The sequence below is a fragment of the Papio anubis genome, chromosome 3 (genome assembly GCF_008728515.1).
Source record: "Papio anubis isolate 15944 chromosome 3, Panubis1.0, whole genome shotgun sequence".
Classification (NCBI taxonomy): domain Eukaryota; kingdom Metazoa; phylum Chordata; class Mammalia; order Primates; family Cercopithecidae; genus Papio; species Papio anubis.
In genome coordinates, this window is record NC_044978.1 from 126309078 (window position 1) to 126335784 (window position 26707).

A 26707-nucleotide genomic window follows, 5' to 3' on the forward strand; every position below is an offset into this window, starting at 1 on the left:
TTGAGCCCAGGAGTTTGCAGCTGCAATGAGTAGTGAATGTACCACCGCACTGCAGCCTGAGAAACAGAGCAAGAGAGCCTGTTAAAAAAAATAGATAGGGCCAGACACGGTGGCTCATGCCTATAATCCCAGCACTTTGGGAGGCTGAGGCCGGTGGATCACCTGAAGTCAGGAGTTCAAGACCAGCCTGGCCAAACATGGTGAAACCCTGTCTCTACTAAAAATACAAAAAAATTAGCTGGGCATGGTGGCGGGCGCCTGTATTCCCAGCTACTTGGGAGGCTGAGGCAGGAGAATCGCTTGAACCTGGGAGGCGGAGGTTGCAGTGAGCCGAGAATGTGCCAGTGCACTCCATCCTGGGCAAAACTGTGAAACTCCATCTCAAAATAAAATAAAATAAATAGATAAGTTACAAAAAAAAAAAAAAAGGCCTGATTCTGATTAAATAATTTCAGAGAAATAAAAAGGACATTTATGGCCGGGTGAGGTGGCTCACGCCTATAATCCCAGCACTTTGGGAGGCCAAGGCGGAAGGATCACTTGAGCCAGGAGGTTCAGGCTGCAGTGAAAGAGAAAAGATGTTCATGAGAGAACATGAACCAGAAAAGAAAATAAATAAATAAAAATTTAAAAAAGAGATGTTATTTTTAAAATAAAATACATGTATCATCAATTTTACCATGTGCAGTTTTAGGTAAAATCATTTTTATTTGATGTCATTACTAACAGTAGTATTCATTTTAAATTTGACAAAAGACTGAGTCTCACTCTGTTGCCCAGGCTGGAGTGCAGTGGCGTGATCTCTGCTCACTGCAACTTCTGCCTCTCAGGTTCAAGCAATTCTCCTGCCTCAGCCTCCCGAGTAGCTGGGACTACAAGTGCCCGCCATCACACCGGACTAATTTTTTGTATTTTAGTAGAGACGGGGTTTCACCGTGTTGTCCAGGCTGGTCTCCAACCCCTGAGCTCAGGCAATCCGCCCGCCTCGGCCTCCCAAAGTGCTAGGATTACAGGCATGAGCCACTGCGTGCCCGGCTGATAATTTGCACTTTTTCTTAGAAAATCCATGAGAAATAATGAGTAATTCCTTTTTCGTCATTCAGGCTTCATCCATTGTGCTAGATGCTCTAATACATTACTAATCTGATTTTCCCACATACTTATTAAGCTTCTGTATAAAGTAGTAACTGTCCACACTGTGACGAATACAAATAATAAATCATGGTATATTAAATATTCTCAATGGTCAAATTGACAGTCAAAATACCCTGCTTCACTGTCAAACTTATAAGGCAAATAATCCAATTTTTTTTTTTTGCGTTTTGGGAACTACTACTTAGTTCAGTCATATTAAAATATAAAGAAAGAAAACTAGGCCAGGCACACTGGCTCACATCTGTAATCCCAGCTCTTTGGGAGGCCTAGGCGGGTGGATCATGAGGTCAGGAGATCGAGACCATCCTGGTCAACATGGTGAAACCCCGCCTCTACTAAAAATACAAAAATTAGCCGGGCATGGTGGCGGAGGCCTGTAGTCCCAGCTACTCGGGAGGCTGAGGCAGGAGAATTGCTTGAACCCAGGAGGCAGAGGTTGTGGTGAGCCATTGCACTCCAGCCTGGGTGACAGAGCAAGACTCCCTCTCAAAAAAAGAAGAGAGAGAGAGAGAGAGAGAGAGAGAAAACTAAAGGAACTTTAAGTTACCATTACATCTGTCTTAAGCTAAAAAAAAAAAAAGTTAAGACCAATGTTGGCAAATATAACAAAATCAAATTAATTAATACAAAAATTTTATAAGTGGCTCTGTAGATTATTCAGCCTTTTTGGAGAGCAATACGGCAACAGTGATAAATTATACTACTTTGGGAAATGTACAACAAACAATTATTGCAATCCAAAGGAATAAGGAATATTGTACAATGAGGTTTATAGTATAGTCTTCATAACAAAACTCTGAAAACTAAATTTTATCCATGATGTTATAAAAGCAGTGGAATGTATACAAAATATATACTTATCTATGAACATTTAGTTGTTTTTTTTTTTTGAGACGGAGTCTCGCTCTGTCACCCAGGCTGGAGTGCAGTGGTGTGATCTCGGCTCACTACAAGTTCCGCCTCCCGGGTTCATGCCATTCTCCTGCCTCAGCCTCCCGAGTAGCTGGGACTATAGGTGCCCGCCGCCACGCCCGGCTAACTTTTTGTATTTTTAGTAGAGACGGGGTTTCACCGTGTTAGCCAGGATGGTCTCGATCTCCTGACCTCATGATCAGCCCGCCTCAGCCTCCCAAAGTGCTGGGATTACAGGCTTGAGCCACCACACCTAGCCAAACATTTAGTTTTTTACAGTAGTTGATGTCATTTACATTTTCCCACATTTATACCACGTTCTTTCCCTTTCATTCCTTTATGTATCCCAGGGGATTCTATGTGGGATCACTTGTCTTCTACAGTTAGTATTAGCTTTAGAATTTCCGTTGGTGACAGCTTTCTGGTGATTACGTGTTAATTTTTTTCTTGCAGAAGATTATCAGATGTCTTTTATCACCCCAAATCTTTTTTTTTTTTTTTTTTTTTGAGACGGAGTCTTGCTCCTGTTGCCCAGAGCTGGAGTGCAGTGGCGCCAATCTCGGCTCACTGCAAGCTCCGCCTCCCGGAGTTCTGCATGCATTCTCCTGCCTCAGCCTCCGAGTAGCAGGACTACAGGCATCCCGCCCGGGCGCAGCGGCTAATTTTTTCTATTTTTAGTAGAGACGGGGTTTCACCATGGTCTCGATCTCCTGACCTTGTGATCCACCCGCCTCGGCCTCCCAAAGTGCTGGGATTACAGGCGTGAGCCACCGCGCCCGGCCTTTTTTTTTTTTTTTTTTTTAAGAGACAGGGTCTTACTCTGTCTCCTATGTTGGAGTGGAGTGGCACTATCATAGCTTACTGCAGCCTTGACCTCCTGGGCTCAAGTGATCTTCCCACATCAGCCTCCTGAGTAACTGGGACCATAGGCACGCACTACACTCAGCTAATCTTTTAATGTTTTGTTAAAACAGGATCTTGCTATGTTCCCCAGGCTGCTCTCGAACTCCTGAGCTCAAGTGATCCTTCCCTCTCAGCCTTCCAAAGTGCTGGAATTACAGGCATGAGCCATTGCACCTGGAGTCACCTCCAATCTTAAAATAATTTTGACTGATTGGCAATTCTCAGCTGTAGTTATTCTCACCACATTCAGCACATCATTCCACTGTTAACTGTTTTTCACAGTTTCTATTCAGAGGTCAAAAAAGTCAAAAATCAGCTTTACTGTTGCTCCTTTTTCTTTTCTTTCTTTTGTTCTTTGTTTTCTTTCTTTCTTTTTTTTTTTTTTTTTTTTTTTTTTGAGACAGGATCTTGCTCTGTCACTCAGGCTGAAGTGCAGTGCCATGATCACGGCTCACTACAGCCTCGACCTCCTGGGCTCAAGTGATCCTCCCATCTCAGCCTCCAAAGTAGCTGGGACTACAGGTTTGTGGCCACCTTGCCCTGCAATTTTTATTTTTATTTTTATTTTTTATTAGAGATGAGGTCTCCCTATGTTGCCCAGGCTGGTATTAAACTCCTGGGCTCAACCAATCCTCCCACTTTGGCCTCCCAAAGTGCTGAGATTACAGGCAGGAGCCATTGCACCCAGCCAGTTGTGGGGTGTTTTTAGATAGTCTTTATCGGGTGGTGAAAGTTCCTTCTGCATTAGTCTGCTCAGGCTACCATAAGAAAAAACCACATATTGGGTAGTCTAAACAACATACATTTGTTTCTCATAGTTCTGGAGACTAAAATCCCAAGATCAAGGTGCCAGCAGGATTGGGTTCTGTTGATACCTCTTTTCCTGGCTTGTAGATGGCTGCATTCTCACTGTGTCCTCCCATGGCCTTTTCTCTGCATTTGTGTTGGTGAAGTGGGGGAGATCTGATGTCTCTTCCTTTTCTTATAATGAGAGTAGTCCCCTCACATTAGGGCCCCACCCATATGACCTCATTTAACCTTTATTTCTTTTAAGACGGTGTCTCGCTCTGTCACCCAGGCTGGAGTTCAGTGGCGCGATCTCGGCTCACTGCAACCTCCACGTCCTGGGTTCAAGCGATTCTCCTGCCTCAGCCTCACGAGTAGCTGGGATTACAGGTGTGCGCCACTATGCCTGGATAATTTTTGTATTTTTAGTAGAGACGACGTTTCACCATGTTGGCCGGGCCGGTCTCGAACTCCGACCTCAAGAGATCTGCCCACCTCAGCCTCCCAAACTGCTGAAATTACAAGTGTGAGCCACTGTGCCCGGCCTCATTTAACCTTCATTACCTCCATAAAGGCCCTGTTTCCAAATACAACCACATTGGAGGTTAGGGTTCCAACATATGAATTTGAAGGGGGAACACAATTCACTTGATAACACCTTCTATTTCTAGTTTGTTGTGTGTATTTGTTTTTATCATGGAAGGGTATTATATTTTGTCAAGTGCTTTTTCTGTATCTGTTAAGGTTAGCATGTGGTTTTTCTTTATATTAATATGGTATGGTATATTGATTTTCAGATGTTAAACAAACTTTGCATTCCTGGGATAAATCCCATCTGGTCATCGTGTATAATCCTTTTTATACGTTGCTGGATTCAGTTTCCTAAGTTTTAGGGTTTTTTGCTTTTGTTTTTGTTGAGACAGAGCCTTACTCTGTCACCAGGCTAGAGTGCAGTGGCGTGATTTTGGCTCACTGCAACCTCCACCTCCCGGGTTTGAGCAATTCTCGTGTCTCAGCCTCCTGAGTAGCAGGGATTACAGGCATGCGCCAATGTGCCTGGCTAATTTTTGTATATTTAGTAGAGATGGGGGTTTCATCATGTTGGCCAGGCTGGTCTCGAGCTCCTGACCTCCAGCAATCCACCCACCTCAGCCTCCCAAAGTGCTAGGATTATAGGCATAAGCCGCCATGCCCAGGCTTGGGGTTTGTTTTGATAATTTTTGTGTACATATTCATAAGAAATATTGGTCTGCAGTTTTCTTGTTATGTCTATGTCATTCTTTAATATCAGAGTAATACTAGCCTCACAGAATGAATTGCAAAGAGTTCCCTCTTGTTTTTTGGAAGAATTTGTAAGAACTAGTGTTAATTCTTCTTTAAACATTTTGGTAAAATTCACCTCAGAAGCATCTAGTCCTGGGCTTTTCTTCATGGAAAGTTTTTTTTTTTTTTTAAATTATTAATTCAATCTCATTACTTGTTGTATATCCATTCAGATTTTCTTTTTGTTTTAGTTTTTATTTTACTTTATTTTTTTGAGACAGGGTCTTGCTCTATCACCCAGACTGGAGTTCTTTAGATTTTCTATGTCTTCTTGAGTTAATTTTAGTACTTTTTGCTTTCTAGGAGTTTACCCATTTCATTTGGGTTATCTAATTTGTTGATATACAATTGTTCATTGTATTTTCTTATATTCCTTTTTATTTCCGTAAGGTCTGTCTTGATGTCTCCTCTCTTATTCCTGATTTTAGTTATTTAAGTCTTCTCTCTTTTGTTATTGGCCAATATAACTACTGGTTTGTCAATTTTGTTGATTTTCAAAAACCAACTTTTGGTTTTGTTGATTTTCTCTATTGTTTTTATATTCTCCATATCGTTAATTTTCACTTTAATCCTTATTAGTTCATTTCTCCTGCTGGCTTTGAGTTTGATTTGTTCTTCTTTTCCTAGTTTCTTAAAGTGGAAAATTAGTTATTGATTTGACATCTTACTTTTTATTTTATTTTGTTATTATTATTTTTTTGAGACAGGGTCTCACTCTGTTGCCCAGGCTGGAGTGCAGTGGTGCCATCTCAGCTCACTGCAACCTCTGCTTCCCAGGGTAAAGTGGTCCTCCCACCTGAGCCTCCTGAATAGCTGGGACTATAGGCACAAGCCACCAAGGCCCTGCTAATTATTGGTATTTTTTGTAGAGACCAGATTTCACCATGTCACCCAGGCTGGTCTCAAACTCCTGGCCTCAAGCGATCCACCCGCCTTGGCCTCCCAAAGTGCTGAGATTACAGGTGTGAGCCACTGTGCCCAGTCCTAATATTATTTAAAAAGCAAGATGTTGCCGGGCGCGGTGGCTCAAGCCTGTAATCCCAGCACTTTGGGAGGCCGAGACGGGCGGATCGAGGTCAGGAGATCCCGAGACCATCCTGGCTAACACAGTGAAACCCGTCTCTACTAAAAATACAAAAAAAGATGCTTGGTGGTGGCGGTAGCCTGTAGTCCCAACTTCACTTGGGAGGCTGAGGCAGGAGAATGGCGTAAGCCCAGGGTGGGCTACAGTGAGAGCCGAGATCCCAGCGCTCCCACTGCACTCCAGCCTGAAGCTGACAGAAGTCGCCTCAAAAAAAAAAAAAAAAAAAAAAAAATACAAAGATGTCAGGCCGGGCACAGTGGTTCACACCTGTAATCCCAGCACTGTGGGCTGAGGTGGGTGGATAGCTTGAGGCCAGGAGTTTGAGACCAGCCTGGGCAACATGGCAAAACCCAGTCTCTACAAAAAATACCAAAAATAAGCTCACATGGTGGCACATACCTGTAATCTCAGCTACTTGGGAGGCTGAGGCAGGAGAATCACTTTAACCTGGGAGACGAAGGTTGCAGTGAGCCAAGATTGCACCAGTGCACTCCAGCCTGGGCAACAGAGCGAGACTCTGTTTCAAATAAATAAATAAATAAATAAATAAATAAAATATAGGAATTTACACCTATATATTTTCTTCCATGAACTAACTTAGCTGGATCCCATAGTTTCATATGCTATTTTACTTTTGTTTTTGTTTTTGTTTTTGTTTTTGAGATGGAGTCTTCCTCTGCTGCCCAGGTTGGAGTGCAGTGGCACGATCCTTGGCTCACTGCAAGCTCCGCCTCCTGGGTTCAAGTGATTCTCCTGCCTCAGCCTCCCGAGTAGCTGGGACTACAGGCGCCTGCCACAACACCTGGCTAATTTTTTTTTTTTTTTTTTGTATTTTTAGTAGAGATGGGATTTCACTGTGTTAGCCAGGATGGTCTCAATCTCCTGACCTTGTGATCCGCTCACCTGGGCCTCCCAAAGTGCTGGGATTACAGGCAAGAGCCACCGCGCCGGAGCTGTTTTAGTTTTTATCCATCTCAAATTACTTCTCACTTTCTCCTGTATTTCTTCTTTGACTTACTGGCTATTTTGGAGTTTGTTGTTTAATTTCCACATACTTGTGAATTTCTCAAATTTCCTTATGTTAGTTAAGTCCTTATTTGATTTCATTGTGGTCACAGAAAATACTCTGTATGACTTCAATCTTTCTAAATTCAGGCTTTAAAAAAAAAATAATGTAGCATACAGCTTATGCTGGAGAATATTCCATGTCCATTTGAAAAGAATATGTGTTCTGCTATTGTTGGGAGACGTGTTCTATAGATGTCTATTAGGTCTGGTTGTTTTAGTGTTTAGTCTGTTGTTCTGAGTCTTCTGTTTCCTTGTTGATTTTCTGCCTGGTTGTTCTATCCATTATTGAAAATGAAGTTTCATTGTTTACAACTGTTGTTCTTCAACTCTGTCAATTTCACTTAATGTGTTTTCCTTAAATGCTCTGAAGCAGTAAGACTCCAACCCTGGCCGGGCGCGGTGGCTCAAGCCTGTAATCCCAGCACTTTGGGAGGCCGAGACGGGCGGATCACGAGGTCAGGAGATCGAGACCATCCTGGCTAACCCGGTGAAACCCCGTCTCTACTAAAAAATACAAAAAAACTAGCCGGGCGAGGTGGCGGGCGCCTGTAGTCCCAGCTACTCTGGAGGCTGAGGCAGGAGAATGGCGTGAACCCGGGAGGCGGAGCTTGCAGTGAGCTGAGATCCGGCCACTGCACTCCAGCCTGGGTGACAGAGCGAGACTCCGTCTCAAAAAAAAAAAAAAAAAAAAAAAAGACTCCAACCCTTTGCTGAGGGGCTCTCTGAGTGTACTGGGGTAGTATGACTTTGATGCTCTAGCAGTCTGGTAACAACTCTGCCTTAGCTTTCCCTTCCTGCTTGTGTAGACCCTCACGGTCAAGCAGCAGTGAGAGATTAGCCCGTTCTCAGCTGTTTCCTGGGCATGTGTACAGCTCTGGCCATGAGTATGGCCTTCTAGAGTCCCAAGAATGTGTTGGAGATTTTTAAAGCCCTCAATGGGTAATTTATTCCCCAGTTTTTCTTTCTTTTTTTTTTTTGGTAGTCTCTAATTAGCCCTAACTCATATTGCCATCTCAGATGGGTGTGATGTTAAACAACTGCCATCGAATGTTTTTGAGACTCAATCTAGGGCTACGGCTTTTTGCATAGAGTGAGCTCTGAGTCAGGTGAGATAAGGACAAATTTGAGTATAGAGCTTGTTTCAGTGAATAACCAGGTAGGTCAAATAGCTGCAATTCTGTAGGAATTGGTGTTTGTGGGGTGCTCTAAATCTATTGTGTCCCAGTGGTTCCTAAGCATCTGGTTTTTGTACTCACTGTAGTTGCAGAGATGTTGGTTTTCAAAGCTACCATGGAGCTGGAGAGAGAAGGATGAGAATACACAAAGCTCCCTATTCTTACTGAAATAAAACCCTTTTTTGGGGGTGCGGGGGTGTGGATAATCTCACTCTGTGGTCCTGGCAGGCTGCAGGGCAGTGGCATGGACATTGCTCATTGCAGCCTCTAACTTCGGTCTTAAGCAATCCTGCCTCAGCCTCTTGAGTAGCTGGGACTACAGGCATGTGCCACCATGCCCAGCTAATTTTCTTTTTTTAGACGGAGATTCGCTCTGTCACCTGGGCTGGAGTGCAGTGGCACGATCTTGGCTCACTGCAACCTCCGCCTCCTGGGTTCAAGCGATTCTCCTGCCTCATCCTCCTGAGTAGCTGGGACTACAGGCATGTGCCACCACGCCTGGCTAATTTTTTGTATTTTTGGTAGAGACGGGGTTTCACCGTGTTAGCCAGGATGGTCTTGATCTCCTTACCTTGTGATCCTCGCATCCGAAGTGCTGGGATTACAGGCGTGAGCCACCACGCCCAGCCAATTTTCTTTTTTTAATTTGTTGTAGAGATAGGATCTTTCTATGTTGCCCAGGATACTCTCGAACTTCTGGCTTCAAGTGATCCTCCTGCCTCAGCCTCCCCAAATGCTGAGATTATAGGCATGAGCTACCACACCTGGCCTTGAAATAAAGCCTTTGAAAAAAGGTACTCCTTGGATTGTTGCAAGACTATTATCCAGAGTTCTGAAAATGCTGATTTTGACCATTTTTGCCACTTGTCCTCATTGCTTTTGAGAGGTGAAGCCAGCTGGGCTTCCAGGTGGGCTGGGGACTTGGAGAATTTTTCTGTCTAGCTAAAGGATTGTAAACACATCAATAAGCGCTCTGCGTCTAGCAGAAGGGTTGTAAACGCACCAATCAGCACTCTGTAAAAATGGACCAATCAGCACTCTATACAATGGACCAATCAGCAGGAAGTGGGCGGGGCCAAATAAGGGAATAAACGCTGGCCACCAGAGCCAGCAGTGGCAATCCCTGGGGTCATCTTCTATACCATGTAAGTTTTGTTCTTTCGTTCTTCACAGTAAATCTTGCTGCTGCTCACTCTTTGGGTCCTCACTACTTTTATGAGCTGTAACACTCACTGTGAAGGTCTGTGGCTGCACTCCTGAAGTCAGCGAGACCATGAACCCACCGGGAGGAACAAACAACTCTGGACGTGCGTCACCTTTAAGAGCTCTAACACTCACTGCGAAGGTCTGTGGCTTCAGTCCTGAAGTTAGGGAGACCATGAACCCACCGGACACATCTGAACATCTGAAGGAACAAACTCTGGACACACCGTCTTTAAGAACTGTAACACTCCCGGCGAGGGGCCGCGGCTTCATTCTTGAAGTGAGGAAGACCAGGAACCCACTGGAAGCAACCAATTCCAGACAACCTTTGACAGAGCAGATTTTTGGATGTCCTTACTCTGCTATTGTGGAAGTGCTTCTGATTAATATGTTTGTTAAATATCCATTCTTAATTCCCATGGGTTTTTTGTTTGTCTTTGTTTTAGCTAAGAGTGATTTTAATAATGACTATTTTGGTATCTCAGGCTCTGCAGGGGGGTTGGAAAGCCACACTTGGAAACTGTCATCCAGGAAATATTTTCAAAATTACACCAGAACTGGAATCATAAAGACACCTGTTTCTGCTGCTGCTGCTGCTGCTGTCTCGCTACACACAGATACTGCTCCTTTCAACATTATCAATGTAGATACTGGATGTTGTTGCTAGAACCACTGCTTCTTCTGAAAACTCATTGCCACCATGGCTGCTCCCTAACTCAGCACTGATTCCACGAAATTCCTACTTCTTTTGATTCACCAGCTTCAGGCTCAAAGTCCAATGCAAGAGAATTCTAATCGATAGAGCTGAGTTAACATGTCTATGCTCTGGGTATCAGGGAGCCGGGGAAAGTGATTTTTAAATTTCTATATTGGGTGGTACTCTTGGTACACCATGACTCATAGGATGGGAATTCTTCAAACATGGGGAAGTAACTCTCTATTTTCCATAAAACCTGTACAATGTCATAATAAAAGTGATTTGTACTTAATTTTTTAAAAGTTTTAATTGACACAATAATTATACATATTTATTGGATACAATATGTTTCAATACCTGTATACATTGTGATCAAATCAAGGTAATTAACATACCCATCACCTGAAACATTTATCATTTCTTCGTGGTGGAACATACAAAATCCTTTCTTCTAGCTATTTTGAGATATACCTTATTTTTTACTGTGGTCACCATACTGTAAAATAGGATACCAACACTTACTCTTCCTAATCGCAGCTTTGTACTCATTGACCATCCTCTCCTCATCCCCTCCTTCTCCCTACCTTCCCCAGTCTCTGGTAACTGCTGTTCCATTAACTACTTCTGTGAAATCAACTTTTTTAGATTCTACATGTAAATGAGAACGTGTTCATCTTTCTGTGTCTGGTGTATTTCACTTAACATAATGTCTTCTAGGTTCATCCATGGTGTCATAGATTTGGGAAGTTTCTTCTTTTTATCTTTTTTTTTCTTTTTTTTTTTTCTTTTTTGAGATGGAGTTTCACTCTTGTCATCCAGGCTGGAGTGCACTGGCACGATCTCGGTTCACTGCAACCTCCGCCTCCTGGTTTCAAGTGATTCTCCTGCCTCAGCCTCCTGAGTTGCTGGGACTACAGGTGCACACCACCACACCCGGCTAATTTGGGGTTTCGCCATGTTGGTCAGGCTGGTCTCAAACTCCCAACCTCAGGTAGTCCACTCCCCTTGGCCTCCCAAGGTGCTGGGATTACAGGTGTGAACCACCGTGCCTAGCCCTACCATATTTTCTTTATCCATTCTTCTGATGATGGACACTTAGGTTGATTCTATATCTTGAGTATTGGGAATAATGTTGCAATAAACACGAGAGTGCAGATATCTGTTCGACATATTGATTTCATTTTCTTTGGATATATACTTAATAATGGAATTGCTGGATCATATGGTAGCTCTGTTTTTAATATTTTGAGGAGCCTCTATACTGTTTTCCATAATGGCTGTACTAATTTATATTATCACAAACAGTGTGAAAGGGTTCTCTTTTCTCCACATTCCTTGCCCACGCTTACCCCCCCCTTTTTTTTTTTTTTTTGAGACAAAGTCTGGCCCTATTGCCCAGGTTGGATCCTTTGTCTTTTTGATCATTAATTTGCACTTTATATTCTTGCTTACTATAATAAAGGTTGCTTACCACGTCTCTTTTAATCTTAGATCCACCTACATTTCCCACTTCTTTTCATGTCATTTACTTGTTGAAGAAATGGGACATTCTTACGAATTTTCCACATTTTAGATTTGGATGGTTGCATCTTCATGGTAGTTTAACATGTGCCTTTATTTCTTTTCCTGATTACCGGTAGTTGGTTCTAGATGTGGCTGCTTTTAAGGTTTTGTTGTTGATTTTTTTTTTTTGGTTTTGCCATAGTGCATCTTCATGGAGATTTTTATTTTTCCTAATTGCAATTGTAGGGTATATTGAATTTGTAGATTCTATTGTCACTTCTGGAAAATTTTAAGCCATTACCTCTTGAAATGTTGCCTCTTATTCTCACTTCTATTTTTTTTTTTTTTTTTTTGAGACGGAGTGTTGCTGTGTTGCCTAGGGGCTGGAGTGCAGTGGCACAATCTTGGCTCACTGCAACCTCTGCCTCCCAGGTTCATGCGATTCTCCTGCCTCAGCCTCCCGTGTAGCTGGGATTACAGGCATGCACCATCACACCTAATTTTTGTATTTTTAGTAGAGGCAGGGTTTCACCATATTGGCCAGGCTTGTCTCGAACTCCTGGCCTCAAATGATCTGCCCGCCTTTGCCTTCCAAAGTGCTGGGATTACAGGTGTGAGCCACCATGCCCAGCCAGCATTTTTGGTATTTTAAAAGCCTGTTAGATGTTACATTCATTAAAAAATGGACACAAGTTAACAGAAATATTCTTGATTTGGCTGCCATTAAATTAACTTGGTATGATGCAGATTATCAGATTGTAAGTTCTGACAGCTATATATCTTTGATTAATAGAAATGTTATTACATAATGAGAGCAATATATTTGACAAGTAAAGCCATTCAAAACACATTGTCTATAGGGAGAAGAAATTTAAAGGGTTTCCTGGTGATGAAATATTGAAACTATTCTATAATATCATTTAACCCCCACTACTCATACCCTCCTTTCATTCCTCTGCTTGCAGTGTCTATGAAAAAATATATGCCCCAGATGTTTCATGGTCCAAGGGCAATCTAAATAGTGAGTCAATTTCATAGGCCATGTCTTTCATGGGAAGAGTAGTTGCTCCAGATTATCCAGGCTCAAATTCCATTAGAGGAACAAGAATGGATCAATTGTAATATAATCCAACTTTGCTACAATAGATCTCAACACTCAGAAACCAAGTGTATTAAAGATTACTGACTGCCAGGCGCGGTGGCTCACGCCTGTAATCCCAGCACTTTGGGAGGCCGAGGCGGGCTGATCACTAGGTCAGGAGATCGAGACCGTCCTGGCTAACACGGTGAAACCCCGTCTCGGCGCGGTGGCTCAAGCCTGTAATCCCAGCACTTTGGGAGGCCGAGACGGGCGGATCACGAGGTCAGGAGATCGAGACCATCCTGGCTAACAGGGTGAAACCCCGTCTCTACTAAAAAATACGAAAAAACTAGCCGGGTGAGGTGGCCGGCGCCTGTAGTCCCAGCTACTCGGGAGGCTGAGGCAGGAGAATGGCGGGAACCCGGGAGGCGGAGCTTGCAGTGAGCCGAGATCGCGCCACTGCACTCCAGCCCGGGCGACAGAGCGAGACTCCGTCTCAAAAAAATAAGTAAATAAAAAAATTAGCCGGGCGTGGTGGCGGGCGCCTGTAGTCCCAGCTACTCGAGAGGCTGAGGCAGGAGAATGGCGTGAGCCCGGGAGGCAGAGCTTGCAGTGAGCCGAGATCTCGCCACTGCATTCCAGCCTGGGCGACAGAGCGAGACTCCATCTCAAAAAAATAAGTAAATAAATAAAAATAAAAATAAACAAAAATTAAAAAATAATAAAGATTACTGACCAATCTTAATGCTTAAAGTATGCCTGATAGGAGTTTTATAGTTTAATAGACTGCAGAATGTAATCAGCATTGGTACATTCAATTAGCTGACTTCCCCATTTTAAAATCAGGGGATTAAAGCTAAAGCTGGACGTGGTGACACATGCTGGTAATCTCCCCACTTTGGGAGGCCTAAGTGGGAGGATCACTGGAGCCAAGGAGTTTGAGACCAGCCTGGGCAACATAGTGAGTCTCTGTATCTAAGACAAGAAAAATAAAAAAGCTTTAACTTGGACAATATAGCAAGACCTCATCTCTACTAAAAATCAAAAAAATTAGCTAGGTATGATGGCGTGTGCCTGTGGCCCCAGCTACATGCAAGGCTGAAGTGGGAGGATTGGTTGAGCCCAGGAGGTTGAGACTGTAGTGAGACGTGATGGCATCACTGCACTCCAGCCTGGGCAAGAGTGAGACTCTGTCATCAATAAAACAATCCCCTGTGTTCACCAGCCAATACAAATACCCAGGTGGAAGGTGGAGAGCATATGAAGAAACCCTTTGTGCAACCTCATCAACTACAACAAATTCAATCAATTTTAGTCAGTTTGTTACCATAAAAGCCAACAGCTTCAAGAGCATTTTAGAACAGTTTTCTAAGTCTCTAATTTTCCTGAAACTACATTGAAAATATTTACAGACATGCATTTTTTTGGGTTTGAAGAGAATTCACTTTTGGTCAGACTCCCAAAAGGAGATTACCATTGGAACAGTATGAGAAAAACTTGCAAGTAAAGTTTCTCACATTTTCTAGCTTGTGCTGGTCTTTAAGAAACCAAAATTAGCCTTTTTGGTTATTTGGATTTTAAGTGACAAGATTACGTTGAATATACTTTTTTGAGACGGAGTCTTGCTCTGTCTCCCAGGCTGGAGTGCAGTGGTGCTATCTTAGCTCACTGCAACCTCTGCCTCGTTCAAGTGATTCTCCTGCTTCAGCCTCCTGAGTAGCTGGGATTAGAGTTGCCCACCACTACGCCCTGCTAATTGTTGCTAGAGATGGGGTTTCACCATACTGACCAGGCTGGTCTCAAACTCCTGACCTCGTGATCCGCCCGCTTTGGCCTCCCAAAATGTTGGGATTACGGGCATGAGCCACTGCGTCCAGCTGAATATACTTTTTCAAACTACACTTTAGTCTCACTACCCTCTAAGATTATGATACAGTTCCCCGAATGGGTACATCTCTTTGAGTGGTAAGTCTCTTTGAAGTGGTAAATCTCTTTAAAGGGTAAAACCAGAGATTAAACTGACACTTAAGAATAGCACAATTCTGGCAGGGCACGGTGGCTCATGCTTGTAATCCCAGGACTTTGGGAGGTGGAAGCGGGTGGATCACCTGAGGTCAGGAGTTTGAGACCAGCCTGACTGACATGGCGAAGCCCTGTCTCTACTAAAAATACAAAAATTCTAGCCAGGCATGGTGGCAGATGCCTGTAATACCAGCTACTTGGGAGGCTGAGTCAGGAGAATCGCTTGAACCTGGGAAGGGGGGGTTGCAGTGAGCCCTAATCAGATCACTGCACTCCAGCCTGGGCAACAAGAGTGAAACTCCGACTCAGGGAAGGAAAAAAATAAAAAATAAAAAACAGCACAATTCCAAGCTCATTCTGGTTGGGGGTGGAGGGTGGTGGGGAAGGGAAGAACAGCAGAAGTTAAGGTCTTCAAAATGTTCAGCCTTACTCTGTAATACCCAGAACATCACTATATCCTTTCCTACAGTTTATAAAAACTAGTAAAGTCAAAGGTGTATTTTTTATTTTTTGCTATTAACTAAATCTTGCTGAAATTCCGTATCTATTTCAAGACAAATGTAAGAGCCCAACCAATCCTAAAAGAACAGCCTATATTTTTATAAACAATATTTTCAAAAAAAACCCCAGTATTTTCTAGTGACTATAAAAAATACATAGAATTTGCATTGTGTTTGCTTAAAAGTTGAGACCACAGATTAGATGCCAACTCTATTTGGCTGAAAGTTTAAGGAAAGGGGGTTTTCTATGAATGACCCTTTGTAACTACTCAACACTAGAAACAATTGAAATGGTATACACACACATCTATAACTAAAATTATTCATACACTTACATGTTTTTGAATCACCTTTTAAAAAAATTGAGACTGGGTCTCATTCTGTTGCCTAGGCTAGGTAGAGTGCAATGGAGCGACCATAGCTCAACTGCAGCTCAACACACCTGGTCTTAGTCTACTTTTTTTTTTTTTTTTTTTTGAGACGGAGTCTCGCTCTGTCGCCCAGGCTGGAGTGCAGTGGCCGGATCTCAGCTCACTGCAAGCTCCGCCTCCCGGGTTCAGGCCATTCCTGCCTCAGCCTCCCGAGTGTCTGGGACTACGGTACCTTACTTGCCGCTAGTTTTGTATTTTTAGAAGAGCGGGGTTTCACTATGTTAGCCAGGATGGTCTCGATCTCCTGACCCTCGTGATCCCGCCCGTCACCGGCCTCAAAGTGCTGGGATTACAGGCTTGAGCCACCAGCCCGGCCCTTTTTTTTTTTGAGGCGGAGTCACCGGCTCTGCCACCCAGGCTGGAGTGCAGTGGCCGGATCTCAGCTGACTGCAGGCTCCACCTCCTGGGTTCACGTCATTCTCCTGCCTCAGCCTCCCGAGCAGCTGGGACTACAGGCACCCACCACCTCGCCCGGCTAGTTTTTGTATTTTTTAGTAGAGACGGGGTTTCACCATGTTAGCCAGGATGATCTCGATCTCCTGACCTCATGATCCGCCCGTCTCGGCCTCCCAAAGTGCTGGGATTACAGGCTTGAGCCACCGCGCCCGGCCAGTCTACTTTATTTTTGAGAGGTTCTCACTTTGTTGCCCAGGCTGGAGCACAGATCTCACTGCAACCTCCACCTCCTGGACTCCAGCGATCCTCCCAACTACAGCACCATGCCTAGCTAGCTAATTTTTGTATTTTTAGTAGAGTTGGGGTTTTGACATACTGGCCAGGCTGGTCTTGAACTCCTGGAATCAAGCCATCCACCTACCTTGGCCTTCCAAAGTGCTAGGATTACAGGCATGAGCCCACTGCGCCCAGCCAGCTTAGTCAGCTCTTTAATTGGTGAAGTTTAGCATCCTGCGATTTTTTGAGACAGGGTCTCACTTTGTCGCCCAGGGTGGAGTGCAGTGGCACAAACATGACTCACTGCACCCTTCATCTCCCTGGCTCAAGCAATCATCCTGCCTCAGCACAAGTAGCTGGGACTACAGGTGTGCACCACCACATTGGACTAATTTTTGTAGAGACTAGGGTTTTGCCATGTTGCCTAGGCTGGACTCAATGCACTTGCCTTGGTCTCCCAAAGTGCTTGGGATTACAGGCATGATCTACAGCATGCAGCCTAGCATCCTGATTGACACTAAATCAAATCTTGGTAATGGAAAGTGGCTTAATTGTTCAGATATGCCCTTATATTAAATTTTGTGAAGATTAGTGAGGCTCTCTGCCATTATGAAAATAAAGATGCACTGAAGAGTAATGGAATAAGCTATGCTTATCCATGCTAGCATCCCAACAGACATCTCATTTTAATAGTCCTCATACTATAAAAATGAGCGAGATTACACATTAACATGTTAACCAATGAAATTACTAACGTCTTTTGTTAGGATAACATCACACAGAATTTGGTCTAAACAATGCAAAAGGCAAATACAATGTATGAAAACATATACAAACCGAGTATTTGTTTGTTATAGGTACTTCAGAAGAATTCATTTCTATCCCCTCCCCAATAAACTTGTCCAATTACTTTGTTCTAAATTAATGTTTGGGAATGAGATCTTGATACCAGCTTCACAGTTCATCCAACCTAGGACACTTAGCCTAAGAGTATCTATTCAAATTTGCATCAGTTGGTGAACTGATGGGCCCTGAAATCTTAATTAAATCTAGAGTTCAAAGCCCCTGCAAGAAAAATCAAGTGAATTCTTACTCCCCCTTCAATTGTTTGTAAAACATCTCAATCATCTCTAGATGTAATATATTTTTTCTCAGTCATACATATGAAGACTTGATTAAAAGTTTGGATTTTGTTTAAAAAGCCTTTATTCATTTTTTGATCAGGGAAAAGGACAATCTCAATGTCAACTTGTCACCTAATCATAAATTTGAACTTACAGGATTCACCACCCTAGACACTGCACCTGACAACACAACTTAAAAATGAACTTCCTTCCATTCCCTAAAGTTGCATGTTGAATGAACAGAATCCCTTCTAACAGCCAACACTGGTACTTGGCCTAGGTGTGTGTGAGAATAGCAAAACAGCAGCAAAAAAAGGCCAAGAGCATTATAACGTGATAGCCCAAGAAGTATAATCATTGTAACCAAGTTGTAAGCACCAAATTAAAAAAAAAAGGAGGGGGCTCATCAGCATAAGAAACACCAGTTTTGTGAGATGACCCGTTGTGTGAGATCAACTACTCTGCCTGTGAACACATCTGCCAATCCCAGTAGCTAACAATGAGGCAAAGGTCCCAAAATCCAACTACACTGAATGCAAAATTCAAAGCTTTTATTTATTCCAGGTCTTCTCAAACCTGGATATAAAACGGCTTTTCAGTGCACCCAGAGGGTCCACTGTAATGACTCAAGTCACATTTGGATTGACTGACACACCTCAGATACCTTTTCCACTATTCCTATGTCTGAATATGGACATGTTTAACTACTCAGTTCATGCACTGTGTTAAAAACTAGATTTACTATCAAGACTTTTTCTAAACTCACACAGCATTAACAGCTAACTGTAATACAATTTCCTCAGAAAGCCCAAACAGAAAACATTTTGTTCAATCTTGTGGTGACTGCGAGAAAACAACACAACTAAATCTTTTGCCACTATTTCAAATTTTAATCTAACTTTTGACCACACTCATACCTTTCTACCAAAATCCTTGAGTTATAACTACTTTAAATGCTCTTAAACCATAGATCCTACCAGTTTTACAGTGCTCCTGTGTGCATCTGAATTTTTATCAAGAATTAAGTGATTGTGTTATGATTACAAAGCTTTTACCAGGTGACCACTGATTAAAGCCAAAGTAATTAGCGATTCAAAAATGGCTTTCCAGAGACAGGCACAAAGTAAAAGGAGCTACTAACAATTTTATTACAATCCAGAAGAAACATGGTCTACTAGAAAGCTTCTACTAATCACAACACTTACGTCTTCCTCTCAGGACAGTCTTCAGATAACCAGAGAGGAGAAAGAACATTGTTCAAAGGTGTGGTAGAAACCTCACTTAATAGGGAGAAGATGAAGCCTTAAGAGCATAGAATACACCTACAAATTGGGGAAGAGGGTGATGCTGGCTGGCTATTTATAAAGGACCACAGTTTCTCCGTATGAACCAATACTCTCTACAAAATCAACTGTGCCTTAATTATTGCTTATTTTAAATTACATTTTTACAGAGCTATGTAGTACCTGACGCAAAAAAGCAATCACATAAGGAAGCATTTATTTGAAGTTTAACATGAAATGATACAAATAAAATGTGTATAAACAAATCCACATTGAGTCATAACACAGATAGCAAAGGACAAAGTAAAAACAAAGAAAACTAATTGGCAGCTATATACAGTTGGACACAATCGTGTCTTGTACACTAGAAAGTCTTTTACAAAATAATCATCTTAGATCAACAGAAGACCAATCTTCAATGTCGTCCTGCAAGATGGGTTACTTTAACATCTCCTCCTAAAAACAAAAACAAAATACCAATTAGATTTGTGCAACTCTGACAAGCTTTTAAAGGTCCACTTTCATGAACTGTTTTAAGTCCTCACTTTATTCTTTTCTTCAATAATTAAAGATCATATGCATATTTATTGGCAAAATACAGTTTGGGTAGTCAATAAACTCACCCTGGAGTTCCCAAATAATAATAAATTCAAATCTATTCAGGAAAGAATCTGGGAATACAATCTTCCCATATTCACAGGTTCAACTATGCTAGATTAAGGTCTACTAGAAGCATCTCTAGTAACCCAAGTAAAATGCTATCACAAACACCAATTTCTAATAAGCTTATTACAAGAACATAAATTGAATTGTGCATATGATCTTTAATTTATATCCCAGATTTAAAAGTTCTTGTTTTGGTTTGTAGATTTCACTATTAGCTATAAAAAGAAAAAGCAAGCATTAAATCTTAAAAGAATGAACACTTAAAATGAGGCTCCACAATTGAAATACAACACTAAACAGAAGACCAAAATGATTAAGCTGTAAAAAGGCATTTATGTATTTTAACTCCTGTAAAAAACCATTTAAGTTAAGTTTAGACACTTAATCTCCAAAAAGATTAAAAAAGAAGCCAAAGTCTGAAGTTTTCCACTTTAATCTTTACGCTGGTACATGAAGTTGGAAGAGACCATACCACAGGACAGCGTTTTCTGGTGTATGCCTTGCGCTCTGCCCGCAACGTGCGACCCCCAGAGATAGACGTGGTCAGGGTGACACACGGCCTGCAATGAAGTTCCCGCTGGCGGGTACAAACAAGGTATAATGTCAGAGTTAGAAGACAACATTCTTGTTTTCCTTAAGTTGTACCCATTTCAGTACTTTACCTGTTAATAGTTCTAAAATGTTTAATTATTCCTCTAGACCACCTGGTACACAAAAGCAAACAGAAAAACTCTTAAGTTTTTCTGCAATACTAAAGAAAGTGAGATAAGACTTTAAAGTTAAAGATCTATAGACACTTTAGGCAAAACAGGCTCATAAAGCAATTAAAAAAATCAACAATTTAGTAAGAACAAGCTACATAGTATTTTGTTTTTACGTTTGTCTATTGATCTTTAAATTAAATTAGACATTTCTACTGTTTTCCTGTACTCTTATACACACCTGTTTTCTCCAATGTTCTCCTTTAGTATGGCTGGTAATTGTTTTGGTGATTGCCACCCCCTCGAGATGCCTTGCCATAAGTGCTCTGTTGACCTATTTTGAAAACACAGAAATTTCATTAAGACAGTTTTCTACAAAACTGTTTCTTTACAAACACACTGAGAAATGATTAAATCTACAAATCTTTGCATGCTAAATAAAAAGTATTAAAATATTAAGATATTTTAACACCCACTATAAGCTAGTTGTAAATCATACATCCTAGTTCATTTATAACCACCAGGCTATGTTAGTATAATCACCCTATGATTGTAACATGCCTCAAACACTTAACTCCAAACAGAAAGCCCATACACACAATTTCAGAACAGGATTGTATGTTAACAATGAATTTTAATACCACTGGTTTATAAAATTAAGTTAAATATTCTTACCACTGTAGTCTGCATATCCCTGTCCATATCCATAGTTCCCATAGTTATACCCAGTATAATCATATCCGCCATAGCCACTATAGTTTTGATCACCACCATAGGCACTATTGTAATTTCCATATCCTTGATCATAATAGTTATTAAATCCTTGGTTCCAGTTTTGGCCCTGACCTGAAACAATGCACAATGATTGTTAGGAAACAACTTCTGACCCCCAATTCTAACATAAAATGATGCGTTCTTGTCTCTCACTCTGCAAATCTTAAAGGGCAGAATGGACATATATATTGCTATCTGCTTGAAAAACTATTCTTCCAGCTGTTATAAAAAAAGGGGGCAGAAAGTCCAATTGTGCCAGTATCAAACTTCCTAAATTTAATGGAAAATCATTCAATTTTCCATTAAAGCTGAAGACAGGTATACTGTTCTGTTTAAAACAAGGACTCCTGCCCAAGAAAACCTATCACGCCATGGCGCATCATGTAATGGTACACTTTTCCTGTCAGTAATGACACTAATTGTCAAAGTGGCCATACTTTTAACAGTTTTTTGAAACCAGTGAGCTCACAACAAAAACCACCACACACAACCCCCACTAAGCTGAACATTTTCCTCCCGCTGGAATTGTTTTAAGTTTAAAGTTTTAGTTTCGTACAGGACTACTCATATTTAGCAGTATACAGCTTAAACCATGGAGTCATATTCCAAGAATTAAGTCTCACCTCGGCCACGACCCCTCGTACCACCTCGGCCACCAGCCGCAGCACCTCTTCCACCTTTTTGTTGTTGCTGTTGCTGCCTATATACCTCTTTGGGTTGTGCAACTTTGATTTCACACTATAAACAAATTAAAAAACACGAAAATATAATTTTTACTCGAGTTCTAAAATTTAATCATTTTATTTTTCTCAAACACATTGAGAAATTTCAAAAACTAAAAGATAAAAAAATAAAAAAGAAAAAAGAAATCCTTAAAATTTTCATTTAAAGTACTTAAATGGCTTTACCTTCCCAGAACCAATTTGATGGTATCTGCTTTCTAACAATTTTTTTACTGGCTCTTCATCGGTGTATGTGATAAAACAAAATCCTCTTCTCTCATTTGTTTTTGTATCCATGGGAAGTTCAATATTTTCAATCTGAAATCGAGATGCACACTCAAGGTCATCCCATAATTGTAAAATGCTACCAGAGTGTCAGAATGCCACAGGTACTTTTCAGGCTTCAACTTAAACATGTTATTCTTATCAGGTGACTTCTATACAGACATCACTGCTTTATGATCAACATCAGCCTTCAGTGATTTGTTGTATATTTGAAGCATTGAGGGAAAAGCAAAACATCCTTTAATATTATTTTGTACCCCAAAGATGCCACTAGCTAACAAGTCCAAACACCGACCACATTTAAGTGCCCATGTTTTGGCTAAATTAAGATAGTTGGGTTTCCATCAGAGCAGCAATCAAATCAAGGTACAGTCCCTGGAAGCGACTTGAGCAGTCATTTAATCCTACCCTCACACGAAACATGAATCTGCCCTGTATAAATCGGACCAGGATTAAACATTTTATAAACACATCAAGCTTAACATGTGTAAACATAATCACACACCTCTCCAAAGGCTCCAAAATATTCTTTAATTTGTTCTTCAGAAGTATCCGGGCTCAATCCACCCACAAAAACCTTTTTGGGGGGTTCTTTCCCTTTTAAAGCTTTGGCCCTTTTGGGATCTATCAATTTGCCATCCAGTTTGTGTTCTTTCAGTTCCAAAACCTACAAGACAGATTTATTTAATCTGACAGCAGCATATAAGCCCCAGAAAAATGTGCAAAACACTACAAAAGCAGCACAATGCAAAACACAGTTCCTACCTTATCAACACTAGCAGCATCTTTGAAAAGCACAAATCCAAATCCTCTTGATCTCCCAGTGACTGGATCTGTTTTAATTGTGCAGTCTACAACTTCCCCAAATCGAGACAAATACTCTGTCAGATCTTTTTTGCTTGTATCCCAGCTCAAGCCTCCAATAAACATTTTACTAGAAATAAAAGATTTTTTAAAAAATTAACAATAACTCAAATGATCCTTCAGTTCTGGAATTAAATCGTAGAATAAAAACAGGGACATTTATCCCCTAAGTGTAAGCAATTTAATCCATGTTTACACTTAATCTATGTCACACAAAAATCCCAATATCCCAACAAAGTTACTCAAACCAGCGGACAGCTCGCTCTCCGCACTACATAAAGCAAAACTCAAAGGAGACCAATAAAATATAGTAAAGGTTCTGCCCAGATTGCTTCAGCTACAAGGCCCAACTTCCTAGATGAATCCCTCACATCTTATCTTAGGTCCATCCTCGTCCTCCGCTGTCAAGCCAACGTTCCACCCAGAGAACTCATCAATCATAATACGTTTTGTGAATCTGGGTACCAGTCGCCTGCTTGTGCCCGAACTCAGAGTCCTCTAAAACTCTTCCCAGGAAAACCGCGCCGAGTGGTAACAGAGACACAATGAAGAGGCGGCGGCAGCTGCAGCGAGCGGCGCTGGGAGGCCGGCCCCTCCCCCCCGGGTCCCACGCGGCGCCTGCGCGCTCGGGACAGAGACGCCGCCGCCCTACTCCTCCAACCCCTCCGCCCTTCCCCCACTCTTCCCGGGTCTCTCCAGTCACCCCCTCGATCTTTTACTTTCCTCTTCCCTCCAAGCTAGTGGGGCCCAGAGGGCACGCGGGGAATCGACTCTGAGAAAGAATGGGGGCAGCGCGCGGCTCACGAGGGACGAAGGGCGCGTGCGGCGCGCTGGGGGAGGGGGAGCGGGGGAAGAAGCGTGCGGTACCCGTCATCCTGCTGATTCTTGCTCGCGTTTATCTTGGATCCCTCTGCGAATTCTTCTATGTTGCTGTACTCGTTCATATCCTCCATAGTGGCGGAGCTGTCGGCAGGGGGGTGCTGGCGCGCAGTCCGGGTCGCGGCAGCAGCGGCGGCGGAGCGTTGTATGGAGCTGGATTTAAAATGGCGGCGGAAGAGATCCGGGCGCCGCCTGCGCCCTCCCTTTATAGTCGCCCCGCCCGCCAATCGGGAGGGCTGCTGGGCGGTGACGTGGCGCTGGGCCCGGCGCGCCCCCTGCCGGGCGGAGCTGGGAGCGAGTGAAGGGAGGAGCGGGGCTAGCTGCCGCGGCGCCCGCGGCCGCCAATGGGAGAGGCTGCGGGAGGCTAAAGTAGCGGGAGCGGAGGGGAACAATGGCGGCGGCACATGGGAAAGCCGGGGCGGGACCTCCATCGCGGCCCTCCCGGCAAGGAGAGAGGCCACGCGTGAGGGGACGCGGGCTTGGGAGAAGAGAAGAATCAGAAGAGAAAAACGAAGGGGCGTAAAGTCCTGGGGTCAGCAGTCCCGAACAGAGCCGACGCAAGGCCACAGTCCCTCTTGCCTTGGGAGCCTTTGTCTCTGGCGTCCGGTCCAGCCCACTCCTACCAAAGAGCCGTGAACCCCGCCTTTTTCTGCCCTCGGTTCGCCAGTGCGGAGCCGCTGCGGCGGCCGCTGCTACCGACTAGCACCGCGGCCGGGCTACTCCGGAAAAAGGCGGACTGCGCCCGGCGCTGGCGACTGAGGCGGCGAGCGCGCTCGCCCGCCGCGCGCACGCGTGTTTTGTCCTCGAGCTGGCAGGAACCAGCCGAACAGGAAGCGGGCGCGCGACGGCCCCTCCGGGCAGCGGAGCGCGGGCGTCTCTTCTGCTGTGGCCACGGGCGCGCGGGCCGAGGGGGCGCAGCGAGGCCTCCTGGCTGATCGGCCGAAGCCCGAGCCCCTCGCGACCTCTCTGGCAGGTTGAGGCCGGGAGGAGGGGCGGAGGCTGGCCAGATGACTGTATCTATGCAAAGACGGAGGCGGTGGGCGGGGAGGGGGCTGGATGCAGTAGAGGGCAAGGGGCACTCACATCCCCGGCGCGCCACTCGCGGGGCTCCCTTCTGCACGTGCCCCGGGCCTCTCCCGCTCGCTCAACCTGTCTGCGGAGGGCGCGCTCTCGCGCATCCTGCTCCCGCGTTCGCTTCTTTGTTCCCGCCCACGCGAGGCCCATTTTGACGGATCGCGTTCGAGGCCCGACGGCGACCAATTGGCGCTGGGGTTTCGCACCCCGCCCCGCCGAACCCAGCACGGCCCGCCCCTTTTCCTGCCCACGTGGTCTCGGGCTCCTGCCCCGTCCTGCTCACGAGTTCAGGGGCTCCTGGGAGGCCGCCTTTTCCAGTGCCAGGTGTGCAGAGGTGTTCTCTTCCCTACGCGCGGCGGGCTGCACTTGGTCTCTGGCTCCAAGATCGCGCGGGGCCGTCGGAAGCCCAGGACGGTACCGGGGGCAGCAGCCGCAGCCGGCGCCGCCCTCCACCCTCCCCGACTGCAGGCCGAGTCCCGTAGCATCCGGTAGGGAAATGGTCGTGCTTTCGGTCCCCGCCGAAGTCACCGTGATCCTGTTAGATATCGAAGGTACCACAACCCCGATTGCTTTCGTGAAGGTGAGGGGCGGAAGGGAGCGGGGATGTTACTTTTCCTTAAAAACAGTTATTTTTTTTTCTAAGTATTGCAGGCCTTGCATTAGAGACGAGGGTTAGGAGAGGCGGTGTGGCTTTGACTCTTCTGTGGAATGGGGAGGGAGGAGAGAAAGCCTGCGGCGGGTGGCGGGGATGCTTTTCCTCGCGGCACTAGCTTCTCCCTTCCCCGCCCTTGGGCTTGGTTGGATCCAGATGGGTGGGAAGGGATGGAAGTTGAAGCTAAAAATCGCCGAAGGGCAGGTAAGCCGGGGCGGGGTGTGACCGTGCGGGCCTCGCGACCCGGCAGGTGTACACCCGGTCGCTTCCGCCGGTGAGCGCAGCCTTTCTGCTCCGTCGGGCCTGGTGTGGCAGCGGCAGCGATTTAATGGTCCTTGAAGCTTCTAATCTCAAAATGGAAAGACTGAAGTGTCAAGATGAGTCTTCAGGTGGCCCTGGTGTCGGGCAATCAAGGTTCCTCTTTGCCCCTTCCCACTCTTGCTGTTAGTGGCCAAACTGCACGCTGTATTATTTTACTCTGTTAGGCTCTGTGGTCCACAGCGCTGATTTTTTTGAGCGATAGGACACGTTTAGATTCCGTTCACTTTCCTCAGAAAACCGTAGAAGCTTGAAGCTCTTATCCAGAGCGTTCCTTCTAGGATGTCATTGTGAACCAGCACTTGTCTGCACCTCAGCTTACAACTTAGCGGATACCTTCTTTATTCTTTGTCTGTTAGAATAAGTAAATATGAAATGTTACTTTAATTTTTGAAAGAATTCCTCAGGCCTTGTCTTTTTATTTGGCTCCCTGAGGTTTAAGAATTCATTGCAGGCCGGGTGCGGTGGCTCACACCTGTAATCCCAGCACTTTGGAAGACTGAGGCGAGCGAATCACGAGGTCAGGAGATCGAGACCATCCTGGCTAACACAGTGAAACTCAGTCTCTACTAAAAATACAAAAAATTAGCCGGGCGTGGTGGTGGACGCCTGTAGTCCCAGTTACTCGGGAGGCTGAGGCAGGAGAACGGGTGAACCCGGGAGGCGGAGCTTGCAGTGAGCCGAGTTAGAGCCACTGCACTCCAGCCTGGGCGACAGAGCGAGACTACATGTCAAAAAAAAGAAAAAAAAAAAAGAATTCATTGTAGATACAAGTACTTCTTAGAGGTGCTTGCATACACAATCATAGTCGAGATATACAAAGTATATTACAAAGTAGGAAAAATCCATT

General features: G+C 44.0%; 2 protein-coding genes across 11 annotated transcripts in view; one reads left to right on the top strand and one right to left on the bottom strand.

Moving 5' to 3' along the window:
• Window positions 1-19118: 19118 nt before the first annotated feature.
• Window positions 19119-24517, bottom strand: HNRNPDL (heterogeneous nuclear ribonucleoprotein D like). 9 transcript variants are annotated; one of them, XR_646926.4, is made up of 9 exons: window positions 23802-24517; window positions 22836-23004; window positions 22576-22737; window positions 21972-22103; window positions 21687-21801; window positions 20965-21135; window positions 20531-20623; window positions 20061-20165; window positions 19119-19378 (listed from the first exon to the last, which is right to left on the bottom strand). XR_646926.4 is itself a non-coding variant. In XM_003898694.5 (8 exons), exons 1-7 carry the CDS (start codon window positions 24242-24244, stop codon window positions 20553-20555), a joined length of 1263 nt encoding a protein of 420 aa, XP_003898743.2. In that variant the 5' UTR covers window positions 24245-24517; the 3' UTR covers window positions 19119-19378; window positions 20531-20552. The 9 variants fall into 9 exon arrangements, 6 of the variants coding, with proteins under 6 accessions (XP_003898743.2, XP_009205107.2, XP_009205109.2 ...); XR_646927.4 differs by lacking the exon at window positions 20965-21135; XR_646925.4 differs by having other exon boundaries at window positions 20061-20623.
• A 262-nt stretch (window positions 24518-24779) lies between these two features.
• Window positions 24780-26707, top strand: part of ENOPH1 (enolase-phosphatase 1) — a 36232-nt gene continuing 34304 nt past the window's right edge. Inside the window, exon 1 of one of the 2 annotated variants that reach the window (XM_031664563.1) lies at window positions 24780-25467. In XM_031664563.1, coding sequence (XP_031520423.1) covers window positions 25384-25467 — 84 coding nt within the window. In that variant the 5' untranslated portion in view covers window positions 24780-25383. The remainder of the gene's footprint in view (window positions 25468-26707) is intronic. The other variant, XM_031664564.1, reaches the window with a different exon arrangement.